This window comes from Bos indicus, chromosome 3, assembly GCF_029378745.1.
Source record: "Bos indicus isolate NIAB-ARS_2022 breed Sahiwal x Tharparkar chromosome 3, NIAB-ARS_B.indTharparkar_mat_pri_1.0, whole genome shotgun sequence".
Classification (NCBI taxonomy): domain Eukaryota; kingdom Metazoa; phylum Chordata; class Mammalia; order Artiodactyla; family Bovidae; genus Bos; species Bos indicus.
The window spans coordinates 41,897,297-41,912,407 of NC_091762.1; the positions used below are offsets into that span (position 1 = coordinate 41,897,297).

At 36.6% G+C, this 15,111-nt stretch overlaps 1 protein-coding gene across 3 annotated transcripts in view; it reads left to right on the plus strand.

Moving 5' to 3' along the window:
* The window catches only part of OLFM3 (olfactomedin 3), a 222,479-nt gene extending 211,424 nt beyond the window's left edge, over window positions 1-11,055 (plus strand). For all 3 annotated transcript variants that reach the window (XM_070786019.1, XM_019958391.2, XM_019958389.2), the window contains 2 exons: window positions 6,765-6,871; window positions 8,000-11,055. In XM_070786019.1, the coding sequence (XP_070642120.1) occupies window positions 6,765-6,871; window positions 8,000-8,677 (785 nt within the window). In that variant the 3' untranslated portion in view covers window positions 8,678-11,055. The remainder of the gene's footprint in view (window positions 1-6,764; window positions 6,872-7,999) is intronic.
* The last annotated feature ends 4,056 nt before the right edge of the window (window positions 11,056-15,111 follow it).

Here is a 15,111-nt window from a genome sequence, read left to right on the forward strand (position 1 = left end):
ATCAGTTACTATTCTGAAACAAAAAACAATTCTACTGGAATCACATGATCAGTACCTTTTAGTACAGCTCCTGCAAATGTAGTAACCAATGTTATCACTTACTAGCTTATCTTAACACCTATATGAAGTGACTGATGAATGTTAAAATTCATAATATGGATTCTACCTTTTTAAGATAAAAAAACTGAAGAGAGAGAGATTGCATTATTAATTGTACAACAGAGCAAGAAGTTTAGAGAACACAATTTCACTCTAGTGCTTACAGTACTGAAATCAAATTAAAATGCAGAGGATTCACAGCTTCCAATTCTGGAGACTATTTGCATCTTCAATTTCCAACTACCTCCTAGACCTGCAAGGAAGCATGGCAAATAAAAATCTGGGAATGATTTTTCAATAGGCAGTATATAAATGTGACTTTTGCTTTTTTAATGTCCACTTTTAAGTTTTTGCAACTATATTAACTTTTTAAATTATAATTCAATATTGTACGTGTATGGCTAGAATGAAAAGCAACAGTCACCTCCCCTGCACCCACTGGCACTAACAAGTTAGAGGAAGAATTTCAAAATGGCAACCACCAGCATTGGCCTCAGCAAGGTGGCCTGAGATTGCAAAATTGCTCCCACGGGTGTCTCAGTCCACAGGTAGTATTCCAGTTGCTTTACCCATCTCCAGAAGATGCTTAAAGATCAGGAAGTGGATCCTCTTCACCTATGGTCCATGAACTTTTTAATCTGGTGCTTTGTTTTTCTCTTGTCAAGAGGCCCACCTCTGCCTCTTCTACCCACCTCAATGCTGTCCCCTTTGTTGTGGAGGCTCTGTTCATTCAGCTTTCAGATCCCTTTCCAAGGGAATAATACTCCATTGGAACTATTCCATATGTAGTTGCAGACTTGCTGTATCCATGGAAGAAGGTGAGTTCAGGATCTTCCTGCACTGACATTTTGAGTGCTCTTAGATGCTGAGTCCCTTACTTTTCTTCAAAGCAGAGCAGCTCCATCCTCAGCTCTTATCTGCTTTGCATAGACATGATTGCATCTCATTTAATCCTACACCTTTAATTAATTACCATTCTCCATCACTTTCTGCCTTCTAGAAATCTGTTAAAAATTTCTTCTCCTCTCAAGGCTTTGGTACCATTCTCTTTGCTTTGACCCCCACCCCCACATTTTACTTCTTTACCATCATTTTGATGAGATCTTGCAAAATAAAGGCAATAAAAGCACTATCATCCATGTCAGTTACTTTTCATATTTCACCTACATTTGATATTTATATTTTGTTCAATGAAATAATTTATTGTTCACACCTAAGGAGGAAGCCACATATTTTACTTGTGGTGTTTTCTTAGTAAAAGGGATGTCTTTCTATCTCAACGTATGTATACTTTAAATTTTCATGCACTTTTGTCATCTGTGCATTTACAAATATTTATGTAAGCCACCATTAAAGAGTATATAGCTTTCACTTATTGAGTGCATTCAGAGAATACATTCAACTTATACTCTTTCAGGATACATTTGGGGCTTACCACATGGTGCCATGGTAAAGAATCTGCCTGCAATGCAGGAGACCTGGGTTCATTCCCTTGGTCAGGAAGATCCCCTGGAGTAGAAGATGACAACCCACTCCAGTATTCTTGACAGGAAAATGTCATGGACAGAGGAGCCTGGCCGGCTATGGCCCATGGGGTTGCAAAGAGTTAGACACGAATAAGCACAACACAACCCAGGATATATTTACCTTTTTCTAGTTCAAACTGATACATTTTACTCACATACTGTTCATGAGTTTATACCAACTTGAGCTAATAGGTTTAACCAACGATCTTGCTATTCAATATAGATAATGCCACTTGACTTCTGATTGGCTCAGTTTATCCAGTCTTGAGAAATTATAAAGTAACTCATTTGTATAAAATGTACAAAGATGCTATCACATCTAGTTTTCTAAAAAAAAAAGAGAGAAGAAATATCTTCAGCTTCAGTTCAGTTCAGTTCAGTCACTCAGTCATGTCCGACTCTTTGTGACCCCATGAATCGCAGCACGCCAGGCCTCCCTGTCCATCGCCAACTCCCGGAGTTCACTCAGACTCACGTCCATCAAGTCAGTGATGCCATCCAGCCATCTCATCCTCTGTCGTCCCCTTCTCTTCCTGCCCCCAATCCCTCCGAGCATCAGAGTTTTTTGCAGTGAGTCAACTCTTCACATGACGTGGCCAAAGTACTGGAGTTTCAGCTTTAACACCATTCCTTCCAAAGATATCCCAGGGCAGATCTCCTTCAGAATGGACTGGTTGGACCTCCTTGCAGTCCAAGGGACTCTCAAGAATCTTCTCCAACACCACAGTTCAAAAGCATCAATTCTTCGGCACTCAGCTTTCTTCACCGTCCAACTCTCACATCCATACATGACCACAGGAAAAACCATAGCCTTGACTAGATGGACCTTTGTTGGCAAAGTAATGTCTCTGCTTTTCAATATGCAATCTAGGTTGGTCATAACTTTCCTTCCAAGGAGTAAGCGTCTTTTCATTTCATGGCTGCAGGCACCATCTGTAGTGATTTTGGAGCCCAGAAAAATAAAGTCTGCCACTGTTTCCACTGTTTCCCCATCTATTTCCCACGAAGTGATGGGACCAGATGCCATGATCTTCGTTTTTTGAATGTTGAGCTTTAACCCAACTTTTTCACTCTCTTCTTTCACTTTCGTCAAGAGGCTTTTTAGTTCCTCTTCGCTTTCTGCCATAAGGGTGGTGTCATCTGCATATCTGAGGTTATTGATATTTCTCCTGGCAATCTTGATTCCAGCTTGTGCTTCTTCCAGCCCAGCGTTTCTCACGATGTACTCTGCATACAAGTTAAATAAGCAGGGTGACAATATACAGCCTTGACGTACTCCTTTTCCTATTTGGAACCAGTCTGTTGTTCCATGTCCAGTTCTAACTGTTGCTTCCTGACCTGCATACAAGTTTCTCAAGAGGCAGGTCAGGTGGTCTGGTATTCCCATCTCTTTCAGAATTTTCCACAGTTTATTACGATCCACACAGTCAAAGGCTTTGGCGTAGTCAATAAAGCAGAAATAGATGTTTTTCTGGAATTCTCTTGCTTTTTCGATGATCCAGCAGATGTTGGCAATTTGGTCTGTGGTTCCTCTGCCTTTTCTAAAACCAGCTTGAACATCTGGAAGTTCACAGTTCACGTACTGCTGAAGCCTGGCTTGGAGAATTTTGAGCATTACTTTACTAGCATGTGAGATGAGTGCAATTGTGTGGTAGTTTGAGCATTCTTTGGCATTGCCTTTCTTTGGGATTAGAATGAAAACTGACCTTTTCCAGTCCTGTGGCCACTGCTGAGTTTTCCAAATTTGCTGGCATACTGAGTGCAGCACTTTCACAGCATCATCTTTCAGGATTTGAAATAGCTCCACTAGAATTCCATCACCTCCACTAGCTTTGTCTGTAGTGATGCTTTCTAAGACCCACTTGACTTCACATTCCAGGATGTCTGGCTCTAGGTTAGTGATCACACCATCGTGATTATCTGGGTCATGAAGATCTTTTGTGTACAGTTCTTCTGTGTATTTCTGCCACCTCTTCTTAATATCTTCTGCTTCTGTTAGGTCCATACCATTTCTGTCCTTTATCGAGCCCATCTTTGCATGAAATATTCCCTTGGTATCTCTAATTTTCTTGAAGAGATCTCTAGTCTTTCCCATTCTGTTGTTTTCCTCTATTTCTTTGCATTGATCGCTGAAGAAGGCTTTCTTATCTCTTCTTGCTATTCTTTAGAACTCTGCATTCAGATGCTTATATCTTTCCTTTTCTCCTTTGCTTTTCACTTCTCTTCTTTTCACAGCTATTTGTAAGGCCTCCCCAGAGAGCCATTTAGCTTTTTTGCATTTCTTATGGTCTTGATCCCTGTCTCTTGTACAATGTCATGAACCTCCGTCCATAGTTCATCAGGCACTCTGTCTATCAGATCTAGGCCCTTAAATCTATTTCTCACTTCCACTGTATAATCATAAGGGATTTGATTTAGGTCATACCTGAATGGTCTAGTGGTTTTCCCTACTTTCTTCAATTTCAGTCTGAATTTGGCAATAAGGAGTTCATGATCTGAGCCACAGTCAACTCCTGGTCTTGTTTTTGTTGACTGTATAGAGCTTCTCCATCTTTGGCTGCAAAGAATATAATCAATCTGATTTTGGTGTTGACCATCTGGTGATGTCTATGTGTAGAGTCTTCTCTTGTGTTGTTGGAAGAGGGTGTTTGCTATGACCAGTGCATTTTCTTGGCAAAACTCTATCAGTCTTTGCCCTGCTTCATTCCGTATTCCAAGGCCAAATTTGCCTGTTACTCCAGGTGTTTCTTGACTTCCTACTTTTGCATTCCAGTCCCCTATAATGAAAAGGACATCTTTTTGGGGTGTTAGTTCTAAAAGGTCTTTAGGTCTTCATAGAACTATTCAACTTCAGCTTCTTCAGTGTTACTGGTTGGGACATAGACTTGGATTACTGTGATATTGAATGGTTTGCCTTGGAAATGAACAGAGATCATTCTGTCATTTTTGAGATTGTATCCAAGTACTGCATTTCAGACTTTTGTTGACTATGATGGCTACTCCATTTCTTCTAAGGGATTCCTGCCCGCAGTAGTAGATATAATGGTCATCTGAGTTAAATTCACCCATTCCAGTCCATTTTGGTTTGCTGATTCCTAGAATGTCGACGTTCACTCTTGCCATTTCCTGTTTGACTACTTCCAACTTGCCTTGATTCATGGGCCTGACATTCCAGGTTCCTATGCAATATTGCTCTTTACAGCATCTGACCTTGCTTCTATCACCAGTCACATCCACAACTGGGTATTGTTTTTGCTTTGGCTCCATCCCTTCATTCTTTCTGGAGTTATTTCTCCACTGATCTCCAGTAGCATATTGGACACCTACTGACCTGGGGAATTCCTCTTTCAATAGCCTATCATTTTGCCTTTTCATACTGTTCATGGGGTTCTCAAGGCAAGAATACTGAAGTGGTTTGCCATTGCCTTCTCCAGTGGACCACATTCTGTCAGACCTCTCCACCATATCCCACCCGTCTTGGGTTGCCCCACAGGCATGGCTTAGTTTCATTGAGTTAGACAAGGCTGTGGTCCTAGTGTGATTAGATTGACTAGTTTTCTGTGAGTATGGTTTCAGTGTGTCTACCTTGATGCCCTCTTGCAACACCTACTGTCTTACTTGGGTTTCTCTTACCTTGGTCGTGGGGTATCTCTTCACGGCTGCTCCAGCAAAGCGCAGCCGCTGCTCCTTACCTTGGATGAGAGGTATCTCCTCACCGCCCCCCTCCTGACCTTGAACGTGGAATAGCTCCTCTGGGCCCTCCTGCGCCTGCGCAGCCACTGCTCCTTGGGTGTGGGGTTGCTCGCCTGGGCCGCGGTCCCTGGCCTCGGGCGGTGGGTAGCTCCTCTTGGCTGCTCCTGCGCTTAGACTTTACAAAAAGCTGGAGATTACTTACTGTGTAGTTATCAATAAAGTAATAGAACAAAATATAATGTTAGCATTTATCATCTTTCTAGCTGCATGCTTAGTATTCTGCCAGTTATAAATTATTCTTATGATTAACATACATAGAGAAAACTTAGCCAGGATAAGCCCAAAGCTACAATTAGTTTTGCCCTTTATTTGTTTTGGGGATCTGTTCTTTTCTTTCCAAACACACAGGAACCAACAGCTACTAAGGAGAATTTTATCAATTCTAAGGACAGGCAGAGGTGGATAAGCAGCATGGGCCATTTAGAACAATTTTTTAAGTGGAAAAAAAAGAACAGAAAGGAAAAAGTGGTATAAATGAATAGGAAATATTTTTTGTTTAGACCAAAGTCAACATTGATAGACACTCAGAATGTGTATGATAAATTACTTTTAAATTTTGCTGTTAAAAAAAAAAATTCACAAAATGCCTGGGTTCCTTTTTCATTTAGACTTTGGCACTTATGATGTCTAAGCTCTTCCTAAGATTTTATTCATAACTAGAGTGATAAAAACTATAATTTTTCAGCAGTCATTATTTTGTATCATTTATTATATCAATTTATACTCTGTATCTTTCATGGCATGGGACTACAGGGTCTGAGGGCTTGAGTTTTGAGGGATTTTTTTTTTTTTCCCCTTCTACTAAAGCTTAGGGCTGCTCTACCAGACCTAAAGGCATTTTACCCTTTAAAACTTTACCTCATTCAGGCAGACTGTGATTACAGTGTTATTATTATATTCTATAAAAATAACTTTCACAGGAGCTGCTCATTTACCAGTAGAAACTGAAAATCAGCTTATAGAATTCTTTCTGGCTTATAAAAGTAGTCCAAAGTCTCAAAGCATGAAGAGAGAGGGTGAGGTGAGGGGAAGCTGAGCTGAAGATCAGGTAAACAGGTCCATGGATAGTTTAACTTTTCTGACTACTTAGAAACAGCAGCTGGATTGGTAAAGTGACTTTCTTCATTTATTTCTGTCCAGATTATAGAAATAATTTCTCATTTTAAAACTCCACACTTTGGATTTACAGCACTGAAAAAGCCACTACTTATGATTCAAATTATAGTTAAATCTTAGCACCCAACATGAATGATCATTTATTTAGAATAAATGATATTAATTCTCTTTGTTTTGTTTTAGGATTCGTTTCTTTGCTGTTGGTGTAAATATGTGTGTTGGAATCACTGGCCATTTTCACCCAACATGTTTATATTACTCTATTTTCAGCCTGTGGCAAACTGATGAAAATCACAGGCCCAATTACAGTCAAGACATCTGGAACCCGATTTGGTGCTTGGATGACAGATCCGCTAGCATCTGAGAAAAATAACAGAGTATGTTGCTTCCTCAAATACCTTTGCTTAGAATTATGTTTTATTAAATTTTATGTCTACTAGATTATTCACTTGTTTTCAAGGACATCAATTTCTACTTGGAAAGTACTATACTTACTGTTTGCAAATATTTTCAGTTTGATAATATTAACATATCTACAGATATATGTTAAACTTACTTTAGTAAAATGTTCTATCCTATAATTTATCAGTATAGTGAGCCTAATTTTTACTGGTTTTAAACCTGTTTTATGCTTTTAAAGAGCTAATTATAAGTGGACAAAATTCTCCGTATACTCCTATAATTTGCTCCTTAGTGTAAAAAAAAAAAAAAAAAAAAAAACACTAAATAAGTAAAAATCTCAAGAGTTAACCAATTCACTAAACAAGCCACATATTCCTAGAATCTAGGGGTAATTTTAAAGAAACCATTGCTGAAACTTTAAGGGTATTTGGCAATATCCATATTAAGAAAATCAATATATTAGAAACATACCGTGGTTCTATTAATGTTCTATTACTGAACTCAGTATACATTAGGATTCTCAAGGGTTATATCCAAACAAGTTATATCCAATTAAGTTTAGTAGCTTAATTAGTAAAATTATTTCATTAAAAGGTGCTTGTACCTATAGGATGATCCAATGAACAATTATTACTAGAAGGTTCTGTGGTGTCCATAAAGGGAAAATAAGTTGAATGTACAAAAGTAGACCATACATTTTTCAGAGCAAGGGGTGGAATAAATAAATTTTCCAAATGTGATGATTTTTGCAATTATCACTAATCAAGTTGATCAGGTAAATGAACAAAGTGATGTGTTTTGCATTGATATATGATTCACTCAGTGATAAGCACCAAATGATCAAAAATTTTAAAAACAATAAAAAAAGAAAGGACAAAAAACCAAATCAATTTCAAGGCAGTACATTGTTCCTTTTCATATAGGCCATGCCACTGTTTTTTGTCAAAGTCTGCAGTACTATCACACTGCAGCAGTAAGTAGAAAGAGAACATTCCAGAGCCTGAGAATAACAATAGTAATATGTCCTGATTCTTAGTGTCTTTATTTTGGAATTCTCAAAAACGTATATAATTTAATTATTCCATTTTCCCCCTTTTTTCCAGGTTTGGTACATGGACAGTTATACCAACAATAAAATTGTCCGTGAGTACAAATCAATTGCTGACTTTGTCAGTGGGGCTGAATCAAGAACATACAACCTCCCTTTCAAATGGGCAGGAACTAACCATGTTGTCTACAATGGCTCACTCTATTTTAACAAGTATCAGAGTAACATCATCATCAAATACAGCTTTGATTTGGGGAGAGTGCTTGCCCAACGAAGCCTGGAATATGCTGGTTTTCACAACGTTTATCCTTACACATGGGGTGGGTTCTCTGACATCGACTTAATGGCTGATGAAATCGGGCTGTGGGCTGTGTATGCAACTAACCAGAATGCAGGCAATATTGTCATCAGCCAACTTAACCAAGATACACTGGAGGTGATGAAGAGCTGGAACACTGGCTATCCCAAGAGAAGTGCAGGGGAATCCTTCATGATCTGTGGGACACTGTATGTCACCAACTCCCACTTAACTGGAGCCAAGGTGTATTATTCCTATTCCACCAAAACCTCCACATATGAGTACACGGACATTCCCTTTCATAACCAATACTTTCACATATCCATGCTTGACTACAATGCAAGAGATAGAGCTCTGTATGCCTGGAACAATGGTCACCAGGTCCTGTTCAATGTCACCCTTTTCCACATCATTAAGACTGAGGATGACACATAAGCAAATGTAATTTGTTGTCATCAATCTAAACAGTGTCATTTGTGATCAACTCTATAGGACCCCTTCTGTTTTCTCTTTATTATAACTTTCATCATTTCTCCAAAGCATTATTTTATTATAAAGTTGGTGTTTCAAAAAACATCTGAACTTGTATAAATTAACCTGTTGGAAACACATCTTAACTTCTTAATTTACAAGGCCTATCATGTCCTTGTCATGAAAAGCACTAAAAGAGCTTAAGTGGCTAAAGTCATACTTTTACAAAAGATTAATGATCTGCCTTATATTAGAGTCAGAGATTAATGGTGGCTTAAATGCATGAATGTCTTTTTTTTTTTTTAATCTGTCATTTTTTACTGTGTTTTGCTCCACATCAGAAAATATTTTGGTAGGAATTAGGGGGAAAAACACTTTCCCCTCATTTATTTCTAAAACAGATTTAAAGATCTTATTTATATGAGAAAATAATATTAATCATTTTGCTGTTATACAATTCTCTGATGCGGTGCTGTACAGTCATTTTTAAATCTCTTGCTAACACTTTATTGGCAATACGTATTTCTACCATTGTAACCACCATTGTGCAATTGTATCTCTTCACTTCTGTGAAAGTAAGTAATATTTTTTTATAAAATACACTGAAGTTTAATCTCAGTAATCATTATGGGTCACTTTTCGAGAGTGGTCAAGAAAGAAGTATCTTCTCAACATACTCCTTTACATAAGCATTATAAGCTAAAAAGAAAATCAAGCCAGATCTCTTACATAGATTCTTTATTTTACCCCAAGTTTATTGGATCACTGACATGGAATCCTAAAACTGATTCAGTAAGGATGAGCTACTCTGTTCACTCCACTGGAAGCAACCCATATAGTTGCTTGCAAAGATGCAGCATGGTCACAACTGGACTGGACTCTACTCATTTATTACACATTCAAATTTTGTTCTTATATAATTAAGTATATCAATGTTTTAACTTAAATTTTACATACAACTGGCAATAATTAACTCCTTATATCAGGATTCTAAAAATATATGAAGCACATATGAAAACTCTTAAGATTAAATTTTTGTAATGTCATCTAGACTTATAAATTCTGAAGAGCTGTTGGCAAGATTTGTATAAAAGAAAATTGTGGGAAAACTTGGGAGTTGCCCAAGTGGTTTAAATGTTTAAATAATCAATTCAGAACACAAGATGAGAAGACAACCCCTTGTTACCCTGATTCATTGTGTGCAGAAGTGGTGTAATAAAAAAAACAGAGCTTTAATAATATCTTATGTTAATCACACCAAAAACATATAATCAATATATATGAAACATGTCATGGTTTTTGGATGTACTTTCTTCATACTTAAGGCAGTTTTATGGAAACCAGTGTGGGTTGGTTTTACAATTTAAAAAGTATATTCTATAATAAACAATATATAACTTAAATTGTTGTAAATGTTTAGTTTCACATATACATAATATCATCATTTCCTTTGTAAAGTAAGGATATAATAAATCAGATAAGGCATTGTATAAAGAAATAATTCTTAAAGAGTAATTCACTTCAAATGTCACAAGTAAAATATCATTCTCAAATATCTTACCATCAACATTTTAGGATGAAAAACTCAATCTTGAAATTGTTAAAATTTAACAATTTTTTTTAACCTACAAAAAGATATTAGCATGATTTATTCTGTGTTCTTTTGCAATGCTGTCTTCTCTTTGAAACACTTACATATGTTCTCCTCTGCTTTTGAGAGTTAGAAAATTTAGGGGACTCCATTGTCATTGTACACACACTACAAAACTATTAAGCCAATATTTTGTACATCAAGAGTTTGTATGAAGAAAGTCAATTTCAGAAATGAATGAATTTTTAGTAGATGGCCTCTAGTGGATATCTGGGTCTCCATTACTTTCAAGGAAATAATGTAATATGATACAATGTAAATTCAAAACCTGGATGTTCACAGCTTTTTTGTGAGATGTACGGCTTGTAAAGCACTTTATTGTTTTCTATGGAAGAGTTCATCACCATATCCAATTATAGTGTATGTGCTGCTAGAGCAAGCACAGATTTTACTACTGTCACTGCAATGGGGGTAATATAGGTTTAAAAGTGTGATTTGCATTAAACACTTAGTTTAAAAGTGTTTTCTTGATAAATTATCAGTTTGTGCCTGAAATAAATAAGAACTTATTCTAATCACTGTTTTTTTTTTTTAAATGTCCAACAAATGAATTTTATGAGGGAAACATTGACTGTTTAAAATCATACTTGTTATTCAATCAGTAAAGAAATCCAAGCTCAGAAAGTTTTAATTCTAAGTGAACTGTTTAACTGGTATTTTTCTGAATTAACCAGATCATTAACAAACTTCTATGTCATTTAAATAATAATATGATCATGGTCTGACTGTGTTTGTGTGACGTTTGTTTTTGTGGAACTTGAATCATAATACTTACTACTTGCACATGCACTTATATCTATGCATTCAGAAAATGCCAGTGTGTCAGAGCATTACCAAAATGTAGAGATAAAAAAGAAAGAAAATAGTGAGTTTCCATATGTAACATTTCATATAGTGATAAGTTTTTGATAATATTTATCATGAACTCAAAATCTCTATCTATGGTTCCTATCACCATATTTATATATTTCATCTTTATAATTCATAGTATTTTCTCTGATGAAATCTTATTTTCATAAAATCGATTTTTAGTACTATCAAGAAAATAGTCTTCAGATCTGAAAGTACCATCAAAAGTACAAATCTTTCAAACAGAAGAATTATTTTAAAAGCATAAATATAAAATTATACTTATGTTCATAAACAAATGAAACCAGTTGCTTTTCTACTAAGGTAAATTTTACATGGTATTAGCTTTATTCTCCCTAAATAGATTTATTCCTTAGCTTTATTCTCCTTAAATAGATTTTTTAAAAACCCTATCTGGTCTCCTTAGCACTCAGGATTACCAAATATTTTCTGAAAAAGCTAAATTTGAATACAACTGTCAGCAAAATTAAGTATCCCTTCAAGTTAGAACAAATATGAAAAATTATCAACACTGTATAGTTTCTAAAAACCAAGCCTCCTAGAAATATGTGTCCTTTAAAAAAGAATAAAAAATGGCACCCTTTTGGTAGAAACCAACATAATACTGTAAAGCAATTATCCTTCAATTAAAAATAAATAAATTTTAAAAATGGCGTCTTGCTAACTTGACAGGGTAGGTATGATGTGCACTTTACTAAATGCACAATCTGAGTTCTTATATGACAATATAAAATAATGTCAGTTTATTGATAAAGCATATTTTTCCTCTCCATCATCACATCATAAGTGGACCATGAGAAAACTACTATAAAGTGGTCTACCTAGCACAATACGCAAGGAACAGTAATTATAACTTAGATACTGTAGGATGACACAAAGCCTTAATCTCTGACTTCTCATAGCTACAAACAATCATTTCTGGAAAGGCTCAGAGGCACTGCATATCATTCAGCTTAGTGGCCTGTATCCACACTAACATCTAGATCATGGAATGAGTTGTTTCTAAAATTGAGTAAGATCAGCATAAATCTCTTAGCTGATAGTTTGTCCTAATCAATGACTCTTCAGAAAAGGTCCTGAGCTTAATAAAATGTGTTCTGTTGAATTGTTGAACTTCTACCAGAAAAAAACACAATGAAAACATTAGCTTGTGGAGGAAAAACCAATTTCACCAAACTTTTAGTTATTAACTATAATTGATGAATTCCATTGATGGCAATCTCTTGAACAAAGAACAGAAAAGCGTTTACTCTACCACATAACCAATCAGAAGGAAATCCTCCACAAACTGACTTTACCAGGCTGATTTTTTCTGAATCACACCTGAAAATTATGTGATATCCCTCTTCATCAGGTTTAGAAGAATTTAATCATATTTGCAGTCTGCCTTGTCTCCAAAATATCAAACTCACTGACAGAAAACATACCTTCTTTGAAGCTCAGTTCACTGATTGCCACATAAGTTTTACAAGTATAAATTATTATTATTGAACATGACTTGAAAATAATATAGAAAGAACATAAATTTGTACCTTGTCATGCATTCCTAGTACTTTCATAAAAATAACCATCTTAAAACATCACTTGTAGGTATAGATATGAAGCAATATGGTGAACATAAACACGTTCTCAGGAACAGAGCTGCAAGAAACCTGCTGGTAAATCATACTCATCTATGTGGTTTGTACCAAGTTACATCCCTAAGCTATTTGTTGTTGTTCAGTTCCTCAGTTGCATCCAACACTTTGCAACCACATGGACCGCAGCACGCCAGGCTTCCCTGTCCTTCACTATCTCCCAGAGCTTGCTCAAACTCATGTATATTGAGCCAGTGATGCCATCCAACCATCTCATCCTCTGTTGTTCCCTTCTCTTCCTGCTTTCAATCTTTCCCAGCATCAGGGTTTTTTCTGAGTCAGCTCTTTGCATCAGGTGGCCAAAGTATTGGAGCTTTAGTTTCATCATCAGTACTTCCAATGAATATTCAGAGTTGATTTCCTTTAGGATTGACTGTTTTGATCTCCTTGCTATTCAAGGGACTCTCAAGAGTCTTCTCCAACACCACAGTTCAAAAGCATCAATGATTTGGCATCCAGCCATTTCTATGGTCCAAATCTCACATCCATACATGACTACTGGAAAAACCATAGCTTTGACTATTCAGACCTTGGCAGGCAAAGTAATGTCTCTGCTTTTTAATATGCTGTCTAGATTTGTCATAGCTTTTCTTCCAAGGAACAAGTGATACCAAGGGAACATTTCATGCAAAATACAAAAATAGGCACAATAAAGGACAGAAATGGTATGGACCTAATAGAAGCAGAAGATACTAAGAAGAGGTAGCAAAAATACATGGAAGAACCATAAAAAAAAAAATCTAAATGACACGGATAATCATGTTGGTATGATCACTCACCTAGAGCCAGATATCCTAGAATGCAAAGTCAAGCAGGCCTTAGGACACATCACTATAATCAAAGCTAGCAGAGGTGATAGAATTTCAGCTGAGCTCTCTCAAATCCTAAAAGATAATGCTCTTTAAGTGCTGCATTTAATATGCCAGCAAATTTGGAAAACTCAGCAGTGGCCACAGGACTGGAAAACGTCAGTTTTCATTCCAATCCCAAAGAAGGGCAATGCCAAAAAAATGTTCAAACTATCACATAGTTGCACTCTTTCACATGCTAGCAAGGTCATCCTCAACATCCTCCAAGCTAGGCTTCAAGAGTACATGAACGGAGAACATCCAGATATAAAGCTGGATTTAGAAAAAAAGCAGAGGAACCAGAGATCAAATTGCCAACATTGTTAGAACATAGAAAAAGCTAGAGAATTCCAGTGAAACATCTACTTCTTCCTTATTGACTACACCAAAGCCTTTGACAGTGTGGATCACAACAAACTGTGGGAAATTCTTAAAGAGATGGGAACAGCAGACTACCTTACCTGCCTCCTGTGAAACCTGTATCCCAGTCAAGAAGCAACAGAACTGGAAATGGAACAACAGACTGGTTCAAAATTGGGAAAGGAGTAGATCAAGGCTATATATTGTCACCCTGTTTATTTAACTTATATTCAGAGTCCATCATGCAAAATGCTGGGCTGGATGAAGCACAAGCTGGAATCAAGACTGCCAGGAGAACTATCAATAACCGCAGATATGTAGATGACACCACCCTTACGGCTGAAAGCGAAGAGGAACTAAAGAGCCTCTTGAGAAGGTAAAAGAAGAGACTGAAAAAGCTGGCTTAAACTCAACATTCAAAAAACTAAGATCATAGCAAAGCAATTAACATCCTAGTATTAACAGCAATTTTTTTTCTTCATAAGAACTCAAGATTAAGTTGTTGTTGTAAAGATTAAGTTGTCCCCTTAATCTTCAAAACAAAACCAAAAAGCCTCTAATAGGACTTTTTATGACTGAGCCAAATCCAATTATTGCTTTGTGACACAGCCTTCAGAGCACATTCTTGCCTGATCTGCAGGCCATGTTCCTATTATGAGGCCTGTCCTACATTTCCTGGCGTCTGGAGGACATTCTCTTATAATGCTAACACAGCTTTTCGGCAGCACCATTAGAATCTGACTGGAATTGAGCAGAGGTAGTATGCTCCATGAAATTTAACTCCTCCTCTGAAATTAACTACCACAGCAGCACATAAACAGCAAAAGGAAAGAGTATAACACTTGCCTTGGTCTAGAAGCTACTGCAGTTAAGATGCATAATAGCTTCAGGAAATAAAAATAATTTTATTAAAAAAATAACTCATTTTATATATATATAGACACACACACACACACATAGATAAAGTCATACTGAGTAGAGAATTGAGGCTCCTGCCATCAGTGATATTTTGTTTGTTTCCCAAGCTACTTT